This window comes from Protobothrops mucrosquamatus, unplaced genomic scaffold (genome assembly GCF_001527695.2).
Source record: "Protobothrops mucrosquamatus isolate PMUCROS unplaced genomic scaffold, P.Mucros_1.0 scaffold180, whole genome shotgun sequence".
NCBI lineage: Eukaryota > Metazoa > Chordata > Lepidosauria > Squamata > Viperidae > Protobothrops > Protobothrops mucrosquamatus.
In genome coordinates this window covers 173162-195628 of record NW_015386539.1, presented here as the reverse complement: position 1 = coordinate 195628, position 22467 = coordinate 173162, and the positions used below count along the sequence as shown (strand labels likewise).

Genomic DNA, 22467 nt, shown 5'->3' with positions numbered 1-22467 from the left:
GGTTGGGAAGAAATAGGTCAGGCATATGATGTACTAGGAAATGGATAACTTTTTTTCTTCATAAAGGGGTGCTTCACAGCTGTCTTTTCTTTATTCATATTGCAGAGTTTATTTCGGATTTAGCCACCTGGATGAAACAGCAGCAGTAAAAGAGCATTTGGCTGGAATGTTGTGGATATATAAGGCAGGTAGAATGGTTTTCTGTTACCCAAGAACTACACTGAATATATGTGTTAATAAAGAAATAAATGTTTCTAAATATTGGCTGGACGCAGTGGTGCAATGGTTAGATCAGACCAAGCAATGAATCTGTTTTTTACAGATTTTAAACACATTTTAATTTTTTAAGGATAATCACAATCTCTGCAAGCATGAGATATGGAAAACCTGGGATTGGTGAATCCAGAGCAAGAAGCACCAAGAGCGGACCCTGATTCTAAGAATACTCACAACTCGCTTGATCATAACATAAGTAACAACAGGTCAGTAGGAAATTTAACCAGTATCACGCTTCTTAAAGTCTATAGTATTTTCAGAGTCCAATTTTTCAAATAGAATTTTAGCACAATCTTGCCTAAGCTTGTCCAAAAACCTGCTTATTACTGACAAGTCATTTATTTTAATCAAGTTAACAAAGTCCAGCCAAAGACTTAGGAAAAACTCTGCAGATTTTCCATATTGTCTTCAGAGCAAGCAGGTGTTGTCAGCAAAGCCCAGTTGAGTTTCAGTAAATAAATAATTCATATTTTTATTTGTTCGACAGTCCTTTATTCAACCCAGATGTCGTCTCCAGTTTCTTGGGCAAAGCTGATCCTTCTGCAGTAACTGAAGAGGTTAGTATGTTGGCTTCATTTATGCAAGATGCTCAAAGAAATAGTCATCCCAAAATACTGAAGAATTGTGAGGTATGTAACAGTCTTTCCACATATGTTGCTCCGTTATTACAAACAGCAGCCTAACTTCACCTTCCTAGTTTAATTTATTTATTAAATGTATATGTTGCCCATCTCACCATTAAAAGCGACTCTGGGCACCTTACAAAAGATAAAAAGATAAACATAAAGTCAGTTAACAAATTAATATTTGTTGTTTCCCAGTGTTAAGGCTTGAAATCTTAAATGCTTTGCTAGGACTCTAATTCTCTAGATTCAGATTTTCATAATTCTCTAGATTCAGATTTTCAGGGGTTTTTTTTGTTTTCTTTCTGCCTTGGGGCTTTTTTCCAGGTCTTATACTGAATACAGGTATCAGATAACAGCTTCTAGACAAACAGAGGATCAATCAATTGCCAGGCTAGATGTGGGCAAATGGAATTTATATTTCATAAAGGAAGAAAATGTTTATTTTCTTTGCTGAATCTTGTATTTTCCCACAGACCAGGTGGCTACAGTTGTTCAGACTGGTGGAGAGGCAGTGCCAAGAACAGATAGTTGCTCAGCAAAAACTATTTTATCATCAAATACATGTAAGTTGTTTCATTTAGTTTACATTTTGCCTTTGTACTGAAGGTCTGGCTGTCAAGAACGTGAGATGGGAATTGCTAGGGAGTTGGGAGATAACTGATAAGGATGGGAATGCTGTTTACTATAATTTTATCAAATGCATAAAATAGCTCCTTAGTTGGCAGGAAGGTATGTAGAGTATGCCTCTGTTTACATCTCTTTGTGAAGCCTTGAGATATTAAAACTATCGGTGTTACATATGGTTTGAGTGAGTGTGTGTATGTATGCACACTTCCTGTCAACCCAGGCTGTCTTTTCACACTTGTTTGGAAATGGATTTTGTCGATAAAAGTATTCCCTCCAATAGCTTTGTTAATCTCTTCAACCAAACTGTTAACTGATTTTTCTGGGAACATCAACTCCTACAGATGAAAATATAGATGTTTTCATACATTTGGTCTGTGTGTATTTAGTGCCTTTTAATATTTACACCATTTTTGGTAACTGTTTTTCCCTTACCTTTCCTGATGGCCCTCTTCACTAATAGTAACCAACTGTTCCTGAAATTGAAACAAATAATTGAGGTATTGTTGTTTTACAGTTCTCTTTTCCCCTTTCGTACATTGGTCTTTTTCCTTCTTTTATTTCCTGGCCACGTTTTTCATACTTCATACTTGCAGAATACTCACCTGTACGTACGTGTCTGAGGTTGCGTGTTGCATTGGAGAAATGAGGCTACTTACCAAATAATATTTCCCACCGTTGGATGTTCTGAAAATTGTGTGGTGCAGAAACATTGCCTGTTGCAAATTTGAGCATTGACTAAAGTGTTTTTGGCTTAATCCTGAAGCTCTGTCTGTGTCCGATTGGCATTTCATTTTATGTCTTGAGTTTGTTATGAAATAGCAGCACTCTTTGTGGTCCAACGGGGAAAGGTTTCTAACTTGTAATTCTTTATTGAGAGAAGAAGCAAGCCAGCCCAGCCCAACAAATTGTCTTCTTTCATTTAAAGCCACTTAGATTGAGAGTTCTTTTCCCTTTATATTTCTCTGTTGGAGGTCTGATTCTGTCTCGGAAAAGCCACATGAATGTGTCCATGCATGTGTTTTAAAAACAGATGTAGAACAAATTTCTAAGTATTTCCATTTCTGTACCATAACACATTTCTGCATGTTGTGTGTGTATGTGAAAATGTCCTACGGACGGGATTAAAACGTTCTTCTCGTCCAGTTGATGAAATGCTGCCTGTTTGATTAAAGCCTTGCTTTTTAATGAAAGGTTTGGGCTTTTTTTCTCTTCTTTCCAGCACATACAAAATGAAATCAGGCGCTTGGGGACACTGCAAACCAAAAACACGTGCTCGTGTCCCAAACTGGCCTCTTCCATCAGACTTTCAGACAGCTGCCCGTTGCTAGGAGGTCAGATGGGGTTGAAGGCCAACGCTTTTGAAGAACACGAGCTCTTTACCAGTCAGTTCCACCCCAGCCATGCTGACAACCAGGCAGAGGCTTCAGTCATGCACCAGGAGGGCCTGACAAAGAGTGTTTCAGTAAGCAGCGGATATGGTACGTTATCTACTGCGGAACTGAGTCCTGGCAAATGTGATGACCTTCAGGCATGCATGGAAAACTCGGAGACGATGACCAAATGGCAGAACTGTCCAGCGCCAGCCCTGGAGGATTCCGTTGTGGGCAGCATTCAGGACGAAAGAGAAGGTTTGCAAACCGCAACAGGACATTCTCCACCTCTGAAGGGGAACGATGGCGATTTCCCCGCTCAGATGGAGCATCCGATTCACGAAGGTCACCCTGAGGAACCAAGTTGGTGAGTGGCTGATACTATTCAGTTCGTTGGCTTCATCTTTAAAGTTAGATGATCAGTTACCAGCTTTGAAATTTGCTTCTTTAGTCTAGTCTAGTGTTTCTCAATCTTAGAAACTTTAAGACGGGTGGGCTTCCTCTCCCAAAATTCCCCAGCCAAGCATGCTTAAGACAGGTTGGATTTGAATTCCCAGAATGCTGACTGGGGAATCCTGGGAGTTGAAGTCCACCCATCTTCAAGTTGCCAAGCTTGGGACCCTGCTCTGAGAGGTCCATTGCGGTTTTACAGAGGAGGCCGGAGCTCCTGTTTATACTGTTGCCATCTGCAGAAAGGTATAAATTGCAGCGCTCAAGCAATTATTTTTATTCGCCGTGTCTCGGTTTTCTTTTTCTGCAGCAAATCTTTAACCTCCTGGGCTCAAAAGATGAAACAAAACCACGTGAAAAAAACAAGCGTGGAAGAGGAGACCACACCGGGAACAGAGCAAACCGTTGGCAGGGTAAAAGAGTTGCTGAAATCCTTTCTTCCAAACGGGGTGGCAGCCGTGAATGAACGTGGACCACAATTTTAAAGCTGTGGGGATGTTGACTCCCAGAATCCCCCAGCGAGCACGTTGGTGTTACAAGGATTGCCCTGCCCAGTTAACTTGGCAACTTTAAGATTTGTGGACTCCAACTCCCAGAAATCCCCAGGCAGCATGGCTGGCTGAGGAATTCTGGGAGTTGATGTCCACAAGCCTTAAAAGTTGCCAAGATTGGAGACCCCCGCCCCAAGGCAGTATATTCAATCCTCCCTTTGCTTTTTTTAAAATAGGAATTTCTCCTTTATTTGATGTTTTTACATTCAGAGGGAGGGTTTTCTTTGCGGCCTGTAATGATCCTACTTAAGATTGGCAGGCCTTAAAGCCCTTTCTGTGTATGTCAACCCTGGTGCCTTTCGTTCAATCCTAGCCAAAATGTCCGTTCTTGGGCTTAGTTGGGAATAATAGACGAGCTCAGCCTACAGCCTCGGAAGCCTACACTTTTTATTTATTTATTAAGATTTTTGCCCATCTTATTTCGAAGTGACTGTGGGTGGCACTATGGAATTTGATGGGATTACTCCTGTGACAAAATATACTTTTCTCAGATTGCTGGGGCAAATGACTCTTTTTTTGGCCTTCAGTGAGGGAGATCGTGTTTTAGGGTGGGTTTTTTTTTTTTACAATAAATCTGTGGTTTTTCTCTTCCCCGTTCTGTGGAATTACAGACCGATGACATCGCTGCTGCTGCTGCTGCGCCATCCACCACTCCGTTTTACCTCAATCAGCAAAGTGGAAGCCAAAATTCTTTGGTCTCTCTTTCTTCAGGTACAGTAGCTTCCAGATTTATTCCTCTGTACCTCTTGTGAGCATGGCGCATTTGTAACAGAGGGGATCATTCTAGCTGAGATAGCCGTTCTCTTCATTTTCAGGGTTCTTTCTTGAAATAGTGGCAGAGTGTAAGCTAAAGAGTAAGCAAAGCCCATCTGCAATTGGGAATCCAATTTGGTGGGTGGTTGTTAAGTTATCACACGGTTAAGTGAATCCCCATTGACACTTTGCTTGTCAGAAGGTTGCAAAAGGGGATCACGTGACACCCTGGGACGCTGCCACCGTCATAAATGTGAACCAGTTTCCAGGTGGCTGAATTTTGATCATGTCAGCACGGCCGTAAATGTAAAAAAAAAGGTCCTTTTTTTCAATGCCGTTGTGACTTTGAACACATGAACGGCTGTAAGTCAAGGACTACCTATATTTCTTTGTTTAGCTTTGACCCTCTTACTTCCGATGAGCAGAGATTCTGATGCAGCTGATTAAAACCGAGGCTTTAATCAAATTTATTCTGTTTGAATACAGAGAAGACTCTTTTAACTAGAAGGAAGGAGGGAGGGAGGGAGTCTCAGGGTAAGGACCACCTTCCAGGTTGAAATATTGTAAAGGACAAATGTTCTTTCGTTGGCACTGATCCCCTCAGAGCTCTCTGCAGAATTAACACGCTCTCTTTACTTTTATTGCTTGTCAAACCCTGCGGGTGTTAAACTAATGTTTCAGCCACACGTCTTCCCTAAAGCCCCAAACTTTACCTCACTATATTTTTCTTTTAAAATGATATCCCAGCTCTTTGCTATCCTTAAATCAGTTCTGAGATGCCTATTTTATACTACAGGGCTGACCTATTGGAAATTAGATGAGAAGGAGATGTATCGAGCGTTGCCTAAGAATTTGGGAAATGAATTCCTTACGTTCTCAACAAAGGCTTCTTCAGAACAGGTATTTGCTAACTTTTTTTTTCCTGTTTTGCTGAATGTTTTTTTTTTTTTTTGGTCTCTCTTCCCTCTGTTGGCTGGTGCTGCTTGCTCATTATTTAACACATGAAGGGTGACAACGTGTGTGTTTAATGTGTGACAACAATTCTGCTCTCCCCTTATGGCATTAAGCTGCTATGTGTTCCAAGCTCTACTTTTGCCATATAGCCATGTTTCTCTACCTTGGCAACTTTAAGATGGGTGGACTTCATCTCCCAGACTTCCCCAGCCAGCTGTGGAATTCTGGGAGTTGAAGTTCACCCATCTGAAAGTTGCCGAGGTAGAGAAATACTGCCTTATAGTGACTGGTGTCCTGTTCCTGGAATTATCCTATTTGCCTCTCTTCCCAAAACACTCTGTATTCCCATCTAAAAATATGGTTCATCATTATATGAAATAAAAGCTTACACTCTCAATCTGAATTCTTTCCCCTTAGCTGTCTTCCAGCGACGAACTGAAGCCTACATCCTTAAAGGATATTTATCATAAGAAACAGAAGGAAGATAAGCCACTTGTAGAGTGGAATTTCACCCCCCTGCACTCAACTCATCCCCCAGAGGTAATAACTCGCATTTTAGTTCTGCCTGTTGCCTTGAAAATGTCCCTCCTTTCTTGCACTTAACAACTGGTCATGCTTTTCCAGACCCCCCAGACTAATCACAATCCTTAATTGTGATTAATCTATTAGCTGATGGTCCCAAAGGTGCTTTTTCAAGAGGCAACTGGACTTTCTTGGACTGGACTGAAGCTTCTTCAGTTCTGACTGAATGGTGGGGAATGGACGGGTTTATATTCCTTGCAGTCATCTGGTCATTAGTGCTCTTTTTGAGAGTCCTTGAGGCCACTTGGAGGCTTATCTGGGTCCTTGGGGTCAACCTGAACAGTGCAAATCGGCGTGGAGCCTTCTTGGAACTGCTAAAGGGACTGTGTTGTAAATAGGGGATAGGTGGTATTGTATCCCTCCCCCTCTGTTGAGAGAAGGCTGTTCAATTTTGACCTAGATGGCCTCTTCGACCCCTCTTTCAAATCAGGGTCCTCTCTGTCCAGAATGTGGACTTCCAGAGAGTGGCCTTCGTCCTTTAAATGCAGATGGACTGCTGACTCTTGTCTTGATGGATTTGTTCTCCTATTACGATTCTTCACTCTCAGCTTCAATCTCTATCCTTCCAAAGGACAGGATTGGTTTCCTTGAGGATTGACTGATTGGATCTTATTACTATCCAAGGGACCCTCAAGCATCTCCTTCCACACCACAATCATCTCGAAGCAACTAATTTGCCCTTAATTGGGTCTTGGTTTGTTTGTTTTTTTCACTTCAATCACCATGACGTTTATTTGGCAGATCCTGACCCTCGACCCAACGCTCCACATGAAACCAGGTGAGCTGAACACGGGACGGCGTCTGCCCAGGTTCTACGCCAGCCCAGAGCAAGCTCCCTTGTCTCCAGATTCCATGGCAGATCCTGTGGGTTTTTCCCTTCCTTCAGAGGTGGATTCGTTTTCCCACACGAGCACCGTGGTATCCCCTCGCTCCGCCGAGTCTCCCCGATACACCTATTGCTCGGCAGCCTTGCATGCAGATTCCTGGGGCAGCTGTGAGTTTGAGAACGCAGCCAACGTCACCGGCTCTCATCATCCAAATGACGAGCTTTTAGACATGGAGGACAACGAGAACTTAACCCTCACGCCGTCTTCGGTGGTACGGCACCCGATTCCTTCTGCTGAGAATCCTTTGACGCAGCACAAACTTTCGCTTGCTTGCGTAGAAGATCCCCTGGTCCTCTCCAAGTAAGAGAATCCCAGTTTTCTTCTTCAGAAACAGTGTCCAACAAAGTTGCTAAGCTTTTAAATGTTTTGTTCTTTTTTTATTACTATTTTTAAAAATCAGGATTAGGCAGAATTTGAGGGAAAAACACATCCGGCACATAGCTGATCTCCGAGCGTATTACGAGTCCGAAATTCTCAATTTAAAGCAGCAGTTAGAAGCAAGCCATACCTCTCCTTCTGAAGAAATGAAGAAAATCAATCAAAATCTTACGGACAGGTATTGGCTGAGTTGCTTGGAATAATGTCCGTATCTTTCTTTCTTTTTTTTCATCATTTTTGAAATAATTCTGCCTGGATAAAACTGTTTCTGAACCTTCCTGGCTCCAGTTTGGACAGCTGAAAATCAAGTGGCCGTTTAGGGAATCTCTTTGTGTTATTTGTTTTAATGAAGGATAAGTTGTGAGCAAAACAGAAAGGGCCGCTGTACTTCAAATAGATTGTTGCTCTGCGAATTCTCCCCATAGTAACTCACTGCTTCACTTGTGAGCAGGGAAGAATAAAGGTAATCCTTGACTTATGACCACAATGAGGTGGGACATTTGTTAAGTGACATCTGTTAAGGGACGTTTTACAGCCTTTCTTGAAAGTCACCAAAGGATCACATGACCACGGGACACTGCAACCGTCATATTTATTTTAAAAAGTGGTTCATGACAGTTGCAGATCAAAATTCAGACGCTTGGCAGCTGATTCATATTTATGAATTTATGACCTTGTAACTGTCACAAGTCCCTTTTTTTCAGGGATCTTGTAACTTCAAGCAGTCACCAAATGATTGCTTATAACTCAAGGATTACTTGTAATACATTTCTGGAAGTGTTGGCCTCTGGTCATCGATCCAGCGAAGCAGTTCACCTAAAAATATGAATAATACCATATATTGTTTTATACTTAATGGCTTTCTATTTGAATTTTTAGGTGTGACCAGCTAGAAGCTGCTCTGCACGAAGCCAACAGCCGTGTGCGATCCCTCGAAAATAAAAACAAGGCCTTAGAGATGGAAGTAGTAAGTGGATGGAGTAGTCCAGCTATAATGAAAAAACAAATTATTAAAAATGTGCTGGGCATCATTTCAGACGTCTCTTTATGGTCGTGAACTGGCAGGGAAGGGTAGGAAGGAAGACCGAGAGGGCCAAAATATGGTCATGTCTTGGTCAAGGGCACCGAGGACTCCCACATTTGGGGAGAAGAGGAAGAACAATTTTCTGTGAATGAAGTGGCTTGGTATCTGGGAACAGAAGCCTGGGAAGTACACCCTGAAGTCTTGTGTTGTGTTCCCAGGAGTGCGCAGCCTAGAAGTATACGAGATTTTCTCGGGCTGAGTCACACTCAAGTAGATCAAATTCTTCTTCATTTTATAGAATTCCTCAACCTTAACAACTTTCATATACGTGGACTTCCAACGCCCAGAATTCCCCAGCCAGCCAGAATTCTGGGGGTTGAAGTTCACCCTTCTTAAAAGTTGCTAAGGTTGAGGAACTTTATTGCTGCTAAATTAATGGAACTTAATAAAAATGAAGAAGAATTTGTTCTACTTTGGCGTGACCCCAATGAAAAACAGGCTGGCTGAAATCTGCATGTTATTCTTTCCGATGTGACGGTTTGTCCTGCTTACAGTCTCAATGTAGTCATGGAGCAGCTTGCCTTCAGAAGCTGTGAGTCCTCCATCACAGGTTTTTTAGGAAGAGACTGGACAGCCATTGGTCTGAAATGGTACAGGGTCTCCTGCCTGAGCAGGGGGTTGGACTAGAAGACCTCCAAGGTCCCTTCCAACTCTCGGCCTGTTCACCTTCCAGACAGATTGGCGTGAGCGCTTCAGTGCCATCAGCAACAGCACCAAGTCCTTGCAGGAGCGCATCGAACAAATGCGCACGAGTAGCAAGGACAAAGACAACACCATCAGCCGCCTCAAGAGAAGACTCAAAGATCTGGAAGAGGCCTTTGAGAAAGCCTACAAGCTCTCTGATAACAAGGACGCCCGGTTAAAGGAAGAGAATAAGATGTTTCAAAATGTAAGTTGGGGGACACCAGACTCGCCCAGTTTGGAATGTGGGTGTTGCGAATTGTCAAGAACTTCCTCAAAATTGTTACGGACCAAGTCTTCAATTGTTACGGACCAAGTCTTCAATTGTTACGGACCAAGTCTTTTTCTATAGCCACAGAAAGCCAGGGTAGCACTGTTGATCATTTGGCTATCTATGAAGAAAAGGCCTGTGTCTCTTTTTTAAAAAAAGAGAGATTAAAACAGGACATTTTGACCTTAAGAATAATTGTGGAGTTATCCTGTTGAACTGGAGATAGCTGAGTAGAGACTTTTCACCCATGGATAAAACAGGTCTTTGCTCTTCCTGCTAGCTCAAATTCATTTCAGTCTCCCCCCCCCTTATTAAATAACTGCTTCTTAACTTACACTCTGTGCTAACGGACCGATAATAAGACTGAAGGATTTTTTTTTTCTTAAATGCCAACTAGAAAGAAGTCACAATCATAAAAGGTAGAATTTGCCGAAATCCTGATTTGATGGCTGTACCGGATGCTGTGATTTGTGCCAGTTAGATTTTTTATTCTATCTAGACGGTTTGAAATCTTACGAATCAATAATAAAAACGTTACTTTCTTGGTAGCTTTTGGGAGAATACGAATCGCTTGGGAAGGAGCATGAACGAGTTAAGGTAAGCAGCAGGGTTTTTTTTTTTTTTTTTTTTTGCGGAACTGAGTCCATTTTTAGGGGAAGGGGATCCAAAACCAAATGGGCTTTAGCGGTTCCTTGATCGTGAGTAAAAGCAGGTGTATTTATTTCCCCCAGAAATAAGCTTTTTGTCCACAAAAATGTTTGTCCTTAGGAGGGATGAAAAGTCCAGTCCTGTCAGCTGAATTTGTCACACGTCAGATCTTCTGTACATTTATTTAAATCACTCAGGCTGTCCTGTATCTGAAACAGTGGACAGCAGCCAGCTAAGTGGACCTCTGCCAAAAGAATTTAGAAACAAGGGAACTTGGAAACAGAAAACTGTTCAAGCAGATAGTGAGACATCCACCTCAAGAAAGGCATGAGGTTAACCAGCCGTGGCTGGAGAATGGAACCCTCCTGATGGGTTCTGAATATATGATGAATTATTTGCCAAGGACAAACGAAGAGAAGCCTTAGCAAAGCTTTTTTTTCTTCAGGGAAGCTGAAGACAAGTTGAATTAATGATCAGCTGATGAAAGAGAAACACTTAAATCATTTGGTGTTCCTAAAATCAGTGGTTGTGTTACCCTTAATGTGTTTTTTTCTCTCCCCCACAGGATTCTTTGAATATTACTGAGAACAAATTACTCGATGCGCACACTCAGATTTCTGATTTGAAGAGGTAATATTGAACCCTTTAATCCTAGAAAAGCAAGAAAAGTTCCAAAGCCTCTCCAATGTTTCTATTTTTAATAGCATGTTTATTAGCATATTTCATCAATATGTTAACCAGGCAGTTGCTGAATCAAATCTACCAAAGAGCTAGTCCCTAAAACTCTGGGAATAGACCTTTAAATAAAAGTTTAATAAAAAAAAAGATTGCAAGTTGAAAAAGACATCCAACTTTGAACCTTTGTTTCATTCCAATGTATACTATTTCCTGCCTGAGCAGGGGGTTGGACTAGAAGACCTCCAAGGTCCCTTCCAACTCTGTTATTCTGTTATTTTCCAGAACTGTCGAGCTTTAGATCTTGGTCGCCAAATAGGGAAACATGATCCAACCCAGCCCGGAGGTTTCCCAACAGCTTTTAGAAAATGAGTCGTCTATTCTAGCCACAAAAACTGGGATCATACGCAGCATTAACACGGCTAAAATTGATCCTTGTTCTTTTTCTCCTCTAGAACAGTCTCGAAACTGGAAACTCAGGTCAAGCAATTAGAACATGAAAACTCACTCAAATTTCGTTCCCTTGCCGAGGGACACTTTGGACCATCCTACGCCAGGTTAGCAAGTAAGGATTGTGTCAGGGTGAGAAAGCCACACACACACACACACACACAAAGGCTACTGTAATTTTAAGAAGGATGAAAAAGGATCGTGGGTTCACCTAGTGTGATGTGCAGAAGAGCCACTGTTCTTCAGAAGGTGGTAAAATGGGGGGAAACTGCCTTAACAACTGTCTCGCTTAGCAACCAAAAGTTTGGGCTTAGTTTTGGTTGTAAGTCAAGGACTGCCTGTACTGCTTTGCCAGAATCCTGAAAATAGCGCCTAATAAAGTCTGCTTTTTCATTTGAAAGCATGAAATGTTACATCCTCCGTTTTAGTTCTTCGTTATTCCCTGCTTCTCTCTGTCCTCTCAGCAAATTAGAAAGCTTTGATGTGAGCAGAAGGAAGTGGCTGATCCCAGGATCTGAATTTTCAATCTTTACCGGTCAGCCTTTGGCAGCTCAAGGAAGTCCCATCGACAACCGGCTTGAAAAAGAGTTCACCTCTCTTCGGTAAGCAATATTTTACTTCCTGTCTACAAAGAATACATTCCAGACTAAGTTACTTGGATTACCAAAAAAACCACCCCAACCTCCCATAGGTTACTGTGAGGGTTACCTTCCAATAATGTAATCTGGTTTGAATCTGGGAAAAGGAAACACTTGCTCTGACCAGCCGTGAGATGAACAGGCTGGGCTTTCCTGCATATTTCTAGGCGTCACTCTCCTCCAGAGAAGGATCCCTCTCCAAATTGTCTCCTCACCAACGAAGCCATTCAGAAAGAGATCAAAACCCAAGAGATCCCCATCCTCAAGGCCTTTAAAGAATTTGAGGAAAGGAAGGCTTTGAAGAACCGAGGCACCCAGGTAGAGAAAGAGGAAGAGGCCAGAGCAGAGACCAACAGTAAGTCAATTTTGATTCGTTTATTAGAATTGTTCCTACAGAAATAAAAAATATTCCTTCTATGGGAAAATTGTGCCGGCTTGGATTTAGATGAAAAGATAACTCTATGTAGAGCAGGGGTCCCCAACCCCCGGTCTGTGGACCGGTACCGGGCCGCAGCATGCCAGCAACCGGGCCGCGCAAAGAAGCAAAGCCCCAGCCGCAGGATGCGGGCAGCACACAAAACCACGCTCCCTCCGGTCTGCGGAAGAAACTCTCCACATAACCGGTCCCTGGTGTCCAAAAGGTTGGGGACCTCTGATGTAGAGCACAAGGCTTTTTTAATAAGATATGCAGACATGGGAGACACATTGCAGCTAATATTCAGCGAGTCCACAATTTCATTTCACTTCTTTCAATATTTTTGGGGGGTTGTTACCTTCACCATGTGTCTCTATGTACATCCCATAGGCATAGATAACGAAAATTGCTTTCAGCATTTCCCCACGGTAGGAAAAAGGGCCCAGATACCTTCCTGAAGGAAAACCCTCTCTGCTGCCTTTGCTTATTTCAGAAACACTTGTTCGGTGTCCGGTTGTGGGGTTCACTGAGACATCCTTGGATATGAGCCGTTCGCCCGAGAAGAGCAAAGAGCATCCGAGGCACAAAAAATTCAACTCGTCCCAGCGATCTTCATCGCTCCCACCTTCAAACAGGAAGACAAATACGCCAAGTAAAAATTTTGGATTGTCTAATTTAGTATGTGTGTGGGGGGGTAACCTTGACCACTTTAAGTCATGTGGACTTCAATTCCCAGAATTCCCCAGCCAGCATGCCCGCAAGTTATGGTCCAAAAAATGGAAAGATGATGCAATCAAGTCTCCATTTGTTTTGTTGTGTTTTTTTTCACCTGTGCATCTTGAGGTTTTTTTAACCCTGACCCGCAGACATCCCTGGCAGCCCTCTTGATACTAATGGACTGCGACTTCTGTTGCCCCTTACTATCCCAGTGATGGGAAGTGGGGTTCAGTAACACCCCCAAAAGCCCACCCCATGTCGATCTCACTTGGACAGAAAACCCTCTGAACCAAGACCTTGAGCAGCATGCCTTTGTCTCAAAGGGTGTGTGTGAATGCCAGATAACTAAGCTTGGGGTGCCTTCTATAGGAGAAGAGCAGGAGAGCGGGGGGGGGGGCAAGCAAGTCATGAGCCTAGAATCGTTACGCTGCCACAAACGGTCCAAGTTCAACCCTTCCTGAATTACGTTGACCTTTCTCTGGTGCCAATCTAAGATCGAACTTCAGTTGCCTCGAGTCTGTAAGCGTGAGCAATAAGTCTTCTGAGCTGCAATTTAACCTACGGTCCCGATTCTTCGCTCTTGACGTCTTCTCTGCCTGCTTTCTCTCGGCAGCCAAGCGGGAGACCATGTTGACTCCGGTGGCCGTGACCTACAGCCCCAAGCGCTCCCCCAAAGAAAATCTGTCCCCGGGTTTCAGCCACTTTCTCAGCAGAAACGAAGACGCTGTGACCAGGTATGGATTCCCCGACGAGCCGGCAGCAATTAGGTCTTCTGGCTGTTTTGGTCGACTTTCCAATTTAGTTCGTGCTCTCTCGAATTGATAGGAAATGGCCTCTGGAACCTTACTACACAGACATTCCTCAATTTACCACCAGAAATTGAGCCCCACGCTTATGTCACTAAGTGAGAGACTTGCTGGGCGAATTTTGCCCCGTTTTACGACCTTGTCTCCTTTGTTAAGCGAATCAGTGCCGTTGTTAAGCGAGCAACATGGCTGTTAAGTGAATCTGGCTTCCCCATTGACTTTGCATGTTAGAAAGTCGCAAAAGGGGATCATGGGACCCCGGGACAAATGCAACCGTCGTAAATGTGAGTCAGTCTGGATTTTGCTTACGTGACCGTGGGGATCCTGCAGCGGTCGTAAGTGTCATATCCCTTTTTTTTCCAGGGCCGTTGTAACTTTGAACGGTCACTAAACAAACTCTTGTGAGTTGAGGATCACCTGTATTTATTCAGTATTGGCAGGAAGAAAAATATAAATTTTAGCAGCACACCCTTGGGAAGAGAGGGGGGGGGGAGAAATGCAAGTCTCCTTGCATGGAACTTTCTTCTTTTCTACGCTAGATTTGATATCCGTCTGGATGACGTTGTCGCTGGGCCCGCTCTGCACTACGGCAGCCCACGGAAAAGGCTTCAGTTTTGCTCAGGAGACGATACAGAAGGTAAATTCTGCAGCAGGTGGGACCCTCTGCCGTTCGAATTCCTCGAAAGCTGCTGATCATTCCTGAACCTCTTTCGGTCTGGATTGCTGAGAGGCGGCTGTCTTTCTTTGTTTATTCGTGTTTCATGTTTCTAGACCGCCTGTCTACCTCCAAGAGGGGCTCTGGGCGGTGTACAAGATAATACGACGGATAAAATGAAACAAACTATGAAAAATTAATATTAAAATTAAGTTAGGGTTTTTTAAAAAATGTAGAATAACAACCGTACAAACTTCAAAAGGGTAAAAAAAAATCTCAAGATGGCCATTGAGCGGTTATTAGAGGCTCTCACGGGGATTAGCCGGCCCCATGTTGTGGGCTCCTCTATGCCCCCCACGCAAAGCTGCAGAGCCAAATTTTGACCCCTTTGCGGAAGGCCACGGTCTGCATGGATGCTGGGATCCTCCCCCCAATTCCAGATGGGCTCAGAGGCTTTGCCGACATTATGGAAGTAAAACAGAAGAACAGAGTTGGAAGGGACCTCAGAGGTCTTCTAGTCCAACCTCCTGCTTGATCAGGAAACCCTATAACATTTCAGACAAACGGCTGTCCAATCTCTTTAAAAAACTCCAGGGTTGGGGCGCTCACAATTTCTGGAGGCAAGTCTGTCGTCTGAATGTGATTTCGTGGCTGATTTATAATCAGGTCTCCCCTTTCTCTCTTTGTTTTGGGTGTGTGTGTGGAAACAGGACTGCAGCCCAGTTGCCCAGAAAGCCGCAGAGGTTCCAAGTCTTCCTCCTACGCACAACCTCTGCGTTCCCGAGCAAACAGAGATTCCTCACGGGAAGGTTACGAAGAGGGCCGCTCTGCCACCAGCAGCGAGTCGGGATCGTCTTCGGCCCCTCCGGCTCCTTACGAGCCCCAGTTCAAGTACGTTTCCAGGATTAGGACCTTGGCAGAGACCGAGAGGCTGTTTGACGAGCTGACTCAAGAAAAGCAACAGGTAAAGGTGAAGCGTTTGGGCTTCTCTCCCCTCTCCCCTTCCTTCAGAGAGATCCACATCACCTTTGCTAGGGGCGTTAAGAGTTTTTTTTTATGATGCATTTATTATTTGCATCTTGCCTTTATTATTTCTACAAATCTCTCAAGTCGGCAAACATCTTCCACCTGTCATCCTTCTCCTATTTTCCCCATAACAACAACCCTGTGGGGTGAGTTGGGCTGACAGAGAAGGATTAGCCCAAGATCACCCAGCCGGCTTTTGTGCCTAAGGCAGGACTAGAACTCACAGTCTCCTGGTGATTGGCCCAAGGTCACCCAGCCAGCTTTCACGGTTAAGGTGGGATTTGAACTTAACAACTAGACCAAACTGGCTACCCAACATTGGGGTGAATCATCAGAAATGCCTGAATAATCTGAAATTCATCTCGGCACCATTTCCAGGGTCAGCTTAGAGGTAATTTCCCCACGGAAGTGTGGCAAACACGCAGCGAATCCACGGTTCAAACATGGCTGGCTGGAGAATTCTGGGAGTTGAAACCCACACGTCATAAAGTTGTAAAGGTTGAGAAACTGGCCAGATCCACTGAACTGGAAAAAGATTGCCTGCTTTTTTTGTGGGCAGTTTTTATTTCTTTGTGGGGTTCTTCTTCCCGTTTCGTTAAAGCGTTCCCTCTTTCCTGATCTTTCTGTGCCGATAGATTGAGTCCCAGCTGAGCCGAATTCCTTGCGCCGGAGGAAGGATGACGCTACAGGCCCGGCTGAATCAGGTTACAATTCTTGTTGTGTCTGCGGGATTAAGGGTGCGCCTGTTTGTGTGTCTGTGTGTGCGTGCAGGTAGTCCTTGATTTATGACCACAATTGGGGGACCAGAATATCCACTGCTAAGCAAGCCACACCCGATTTTACAGCCTTTTTGGTTACGTGAAAAATTTATAATATTTATTTATAAAATGTATTTGTCACCCATCACATTCCAGCGACTTTGGGCGGGAAATAAAATAATCACCTTTGTTGAGTGAATTAACACGGGCGTTAAGCGAAGCTGGCTTCCCCCGTTTGACACCACAATCCTGGCATGCTGCAATCCTGGTAAATAGCCGTGGCTGAGCACCTGAATTTTGATCATGTGACCCGGGGGGGGGAATGCTGTGACGGTCGTAAGTGTGAGGACGGTCTGCAGATGCCTTTTTCCAGTGCTGTTGCATCATCGAACTACCTGTAGTTCTTTCAGGCTGAACAGTTGGATCTCAGGCTGTCCGCAGCAGACCATGATTTCATCCAGATCACAAAATGCATCACGCGCGTAAAAGACAAGCCGCAAATGTCAATTTCCAGAATCATCACAGGTTTTTTTCTTTCTGATTCTCTCTGGATCCTGAATGCCCTGCCCGAATAACCCTCTCAGGAAGCTCTGGAGGATCGCCTGGAAAGAATTAATCGAGAATTGGGATCCATCCGTATGACCCTGAAGAGGTTCCAGATTTTACGCACCTCCGCAAACATTTGAGAGGACCCGACTTTTAAGACACGTACCCCTTTATTTGCACTAAAGTACAATAATTATGCAAACCGGTTTTGTATTTTTCTAAACCTACCCCTGCCTTTTTGCAATCATGTCCTCTTTACACAATTCCCCCCCCCCCCCGGATATTTTGTACTGAGCCACGTATTTTAAAAAAAACAAAACCCTATTTTTTTTTTATACCGAAAGGAGTCGATCTGTCGGGTTTTTTTGTATTTTGCTACTTTTGAAGACGCAGGGTATTTTCGAAAAACGGCAGACCTGAATTCTTTGTAAGCCTAGAGACACTGAGAGGGCAGCTCGTTTTTGTTTTTTTTGAGACGTTTATCGTGTTGTGATTGATTTGATGGTGCTCATCACTTTTAGAGGTTCAAAGCCAAGCCTGTCGTGTGAAGTACGTACGTACGTACAAAGTGGGGACTTTTTAAATCGATGCTAACAGGACGCACAGCCTTTTTCCGAGGAAGTGAGCTGCAAGGAAACATTTCTTAGCTTAAAATTCAAAACTGCATCTTCTTTTCCTAAGCTCCTTTGCCACGTTACAGTGCAGTGTTACCAACAAATCAAGAAAGTTGGGAAAAAAACTATTGCAGTATCCATCTCATTGCATTCCAGGGAGTTTGAGAGAGATCAGAAGTTCTCTTTTTTAAACCACTAGCTTTTATTTGGCATGCTTTATCGCGGAAATATGAATTAAAATTAAGTGTCTAAACTGAAGTTGCTTAACTGTTGTTTTTAAAGCCTCTTTTGCCTCCTTCTTGCCTTTTCCATCACAGTTTGAACTCCAGGTAATTGTGCACGCACAGTTGCCATAATGGATAAAGATTTTCCAGTGTGTCCAACTGGATCTATCTATCTATCTATCTATCTATCTATCTATCTATCTATCTATCTATCTATCTATCTATCTATCTATCTATCTATCATCTATCTATCTATCTATCTATCTATCTAATTTTTAAACTCCCCATCTCCCTCACACTCTGGGCGGTGTACAATAAAGTATTAAAATGTAAAAATATATAAAAGTTAAAAATTTGAAAGAGGCAAGCATGAATATTCCTTGTGTGATCTGTCTTTGTTTAACAAGTTGCGTCTCTTTCATTTTTATCCACTCTCCTTTTTCTTGACCACTTGGAAGATGGGTGGACTTCAATTCCCAGAATTCCCCAGCCAGCCATGTTTTCCATTAAACCTTGGAAAATACACGTATTGTATAGAATTTGTAATTTCTCAACATTCCCTGGAGAAGTATTGCAAACCAGTCGGTTTTTATTTTAGCCTTTCAAAGAGCGTGATTTCCAAATTGCGAGACAGACCCTTTGGCTTCAGGCAAGTTATTTTCCCATTAAACATTCAAGAACTGGTTAGGCCTGCACAATCCAATTACACCAAGTCCTAAAGAAAAGAAAATTCTGGAAGAGTCGTAGAAGCTTCCCTTGTTTTCTGTATTCCCAAGAATAATAAAAACAGCCAGCAGGGAAAGGGCAGGCGAGTTACCACCTGGGTTCCAAATGAAATGCTAGCCTGCAAAGAATTTCTCTAGATTGATCGGCGTTCATTTGCAGCCAATTGCTGCCTTTTATTTTTTATTCAAAGCCATGTATCTTTCTCTGATTCTGCAGCCAAACTAATCTTCCCGGGGATAATTGATGTACCTTTCTGGTTTCCAATTTCAGACAGGCTATTATCTCTCCGTGGTTCATTTCGGCCTTAAATTTACTCCTGACAAACTCACTTCATCGCTGGCTGCTTTTATTATCAGCGGGGTAATTCAGGAAGCTGAGTCATGAATTCGGGTTTTGGTTTCCTGTCCATAACTCTCTTCCCCCCCCTGCCCCTTGCAGATCCTGAGAATCCCCTTCCCCATTAAAGCCCATGTTAGGTTTCCTAGCAAAAAATGTAGAAAATATCTGATTTTTCCTGTCCCAAGATTCCTGCACTAAAGATTCCTTTCTCAGTAAGCTTTTAAGACTTCTCCTGGTTGCACGTGTGAAAGGCTCAATTCTAACCCCAGCAGCAGGGGCAACCTTTATTTTCCCCTTGACCTTAAAAGTGCCTCCATAAATCCTGCCAATTGTGGTTTATCTCTAAACCCACATCCAAACAAACCCAGGTTCCGTCAGGGGATCCAGCAATTGAGAACAGAGAAAGATGCTGAGGGCTTAGCAGGAGCCAACCCATATGTTCCTCTCCTTCCAGGCACAGCTGCCTTCTCCAGATGTGCAGAGAAGACCCCCTTCCATCATCCCCAACCCTGGGAGGGGCATAGCAAGTATCCCGACCTTATGTGTGTATGCACCCTTTTCTATCCTCTTTTCCCCTTCCTCACCTTTCCCAAATCCAGATGGGGGGGCTGGAGTCGAGCGCAGCTGCAATTTTGCGCCTTGGCAAATCCGCCTTCTCCAGATGTGCAGAGAAGCCCGCCTCCCATCACTCCCAGCCCTGGGAGGGGCAGAGCATGTATCCCGGCCGGCCGACTGTGTTTGCGTGTGTGGTGAATGTGAATGTGAATAAGTGTGTGCGCGAATGAGTGTGCAACCTTCCCCTCCACCTTTCCACGGGACCCCCAAATCTTGGAGGGAGAAGGGGGGGCGCGGTGGCTTTAGAGCTGGGGGTGAAGCGCAGCTGCAGTTTCGCGCGGCGGCCAGCAGGGGCCGCCAGAGGGCCGCCGCCGCCGCTTCCCGGGCGCAGCTGGAACGACCCTGCTGCGCTCGCGGCGGCGGCGGCGGCGGCCGCAAAGCGGGAATGCGCGCAAAGCAGGAGGAAGTGGGAGCCGCCACCGCCGTCCAGCCCGAGCTGTCAAACCGGTCGCCGCCGTTGCCGCTGCAGCAAGAGCCCCAGCAGCGGAGGAGGAGGAGGAGAGGGCGGAGGAAGCGGCGGGCTTGCAGCTGCAGGGCGCTGCCTCCGTGCATGGAGCCCTCCGGGCAGGCGAGCCCCGACGGCCGCCCAGCCCCGCCGAGGGGGTCCCGCTAGCCCGCGGGGGCGGCAGGAGGAGGAGGAGGAGGAGGAGGCGGCGGCACCTGGCCCGCCCTGGCTGGAAGCGGGGGAGGCGGCCGCACTGCGCGCCCGGGGCTGCCGGCGGAGGAGCGGCCGGGGCAGCGGCTGCCGAGCGAGGGGCCTGCCGGCGGGCCGGGCAACCCCGAAAAGCGATGCCCGGGGGTGGAGGTGAGTCTCTCCAACCGGGCTGGGCTGGGCTGGGGAAGGGGCGTCTGCGCCGAAGTTGGCCGGGCGCGGGGCAGGGAAGGGCTCCGGCAAGGTTTGGTGGGGCGTCCCCGGGTGGGAGACGCGAGTGGAGGGGGGTCTCCCCTTTGCAGGGGCTCAGCTGCACCGACACCCCTTCCCCAATTCCACCCGTGGCGAAGAGTTAAGTCCCATTGGGGGGCGCAGTTTCCAGCATCCCCACCATCACCAACCGCTGGGAGGGTCGCAAGAGGGACTTTGTGAACCCCCCCCAATCGGGTCCGGATTTGGGGTCCCGCCCACTTGGGCCGGGGAAGGGCGAGGGGGCAATGTGACACACCCCCCTTCGGACGGGCCGTTTGGCACCCCTCTGATCTGCTCCCGCCCGCTCCCCCCCCCACCCGCCCGCAGCTGGAATGGAGCAAGAGGCCCCGGGGCTGCTGAGGTTGTGCCTGATGTTTATTTGGGGGCGGGGGCGGGTGGTTCTGCCTCCTTGGAATGAGGGGGGGGATCTCAAGGCATCTCTCCCCCCCAGCAACCTCCCTTGCCAGGAAAAGCCAACCTAGCGTGTGAATGCTCGGTTAAGCGGATCCTAGCCAGATGTGGGTTTGAGATGAGACTGTTGTTTCTTATAGACTTGCCTTGCTGAGCACATCAGACCTTAGCAGAAGGGGAGGGCTGTCCAGATGACCTCTGTTCCCCCCCCCTTCCAAGTTGGTCAGCTTTTTCTTGCCAGGAGTGACAAAAACAACCAAAAATTAGAATAAGACTCTCTCTCTCTCTCTCTCTCTCTCTCTCTCTCTCTCTCTCTCTCTCTTCTGGGAAGGAATCTAGGATGGTTTGCACAGACCAGCATGCACATCCCGTGGGAGTTTCTCAGATCTTGGCTTAGTGGGTTTAGCTGAAGGCAGCCCTTGTTTTTAAGCTCAGCACATGGCCTTGGGAAATCTCATTAGTCACGGTTTAATCATGAGTTCTCAGAATGGCTCTGACTCCGAACCAAGTGGACCGGTTTTGGACTTCACACTTGGGTGCTCCTTTTGTTGTTGTTGTTGTTGTTGAGGAATTTAGTTCGGTGATGGATGAAGAGGCTCTTAAACTGCTGTTGGACCCAGGAGGAAAAAATGGTCTTTGTGTCTCATGGGTGTGGAATTGTGCCTCCAGTTTCTCTATTCCTTTTTTACTTTGCAAACTACAGTGGGTTTCCTTCCTTCCTTCCTTCCTTCCTTCCTTCCTTCCTTCCTTCCTTCCTTCCTTCCTTCCTTCCTTCCTCATCCTTATTATTTTTACAAATAAGTCAAGGGAGCAAACATATCCAATGCACTTTCTATTTTCTCCACAAGAACAATCCTGCAAGAAGGAGGAAGGAGTAGCTATATTTGTTGCCTTGAGTTATTTGTAAAAATAATAAAGGCAAGATACAAATAAATATATTGCAAGGTTTGGTTTCTGGAAAGAGAAGCCACTAGGACAAGCCACCAACACAGAATTCTAAAATTCTAGCAAGCAAAATTCTAGCAAGCAATTCATTATCAGAATCCTAACCTTCCAGCACTTTAATTAAGAAAACCAAATGAAGGAGACGTGAAAACATCCCAGCAGAGAGAGAGGAGCTGTTGCTAAAACTCCGAGCAGGGAAAAACCAAACCACGCCAGTAACTTTCTTCGCCCCCACAAAAGAGCCATCAACATCCTGTAGCTTGTTCTGTTGTTTAATCATATTTAAAACTTCGTCACCAACTTTTTAATTAAAGGCCCGGCGGATGCTGCTTTTAATGAACATAGCTGTGCACGGCTGCCTTGAGGACTGGGGGGGGAAAATAAGTTTTATTTTTCAAATCTTGATTTATCTCCCTTAATGGTCCTAGGTTGCTTCTGGAGCCATTCGGAATGGCTTTGGGTAACAGCTGTCGGTTCTTTTATTGTGTGTGACTGTTGTTAAGATAATTAGTTCTCCCTACCTGGATTGGAGAATTAAAAATTGCATTTGTCAATTGTTCTCCCTGGCAAACAACAAAGCAAGCCAGAGGCTCAACTGAAGCTGTATCCACAGGTATCGCTGTTATTATGGTTTTATTGCCCAGAGGTTTGGCTAGCTGGCCATGATGGTTTAAATAATGAAATTAGCCTGCATATAAATTAACAGCCTTGTAGCGAGTTAGTTAATAAGGTTCAAGGATTAGCAATCTATTTTTCTTGTTTTTATTTGCAGACATTTCATTACCCAAACTAGATAACCTTATCAAAGCTAGTCAGACGCAAACGTTGACCGTCTATGTTTTTATCAAGTATTACTGATCTATTT

At 44.9% G+C, this 22467-nt stretch overlaps 1 protein-coding gene across 1 annotated transcript; it reads left to right on the top strand.

Annotated features, from left to right (window-relative positions):
• The first annotated feature begins 378 nt into the window (after positions 1–378).
• Positions 379–17061, top strand: MPHOSPH9 (M-phase phosphoprotein 9). Its single transcript, XM_029283663.1, has 23 exons — positions 379–482; positions 764–905; positions 1376–1465; positions 2749–3266; positions 3660–3762; positions 4512–4611; positions 5450–5553; positions 6025–6147; positions 6931–7376; positions 7477–7632; positions 8334–8421; positions 9212–9427; positions 10040–10087; positions 10704–10768; positions 11269–11370; positions 11728–11865; positions 12069–12256; positions 12810–12968; positions 13647–13767; positions 14379–14476; positions 15280–15458; positions 16156–16224; positions 16863–17061. The coding sequence occupies exons 1-23, from the start codon at positions 379–381 to the stop codon at positions 16962–16964; spliced, it is 3459 nt and encodes a 1152-aa protein (XP_029139496.1). The 3' UTR covers positions 16965–17061.
• Positions 17062–22467: the final 5406 nt, after the last annotated feature.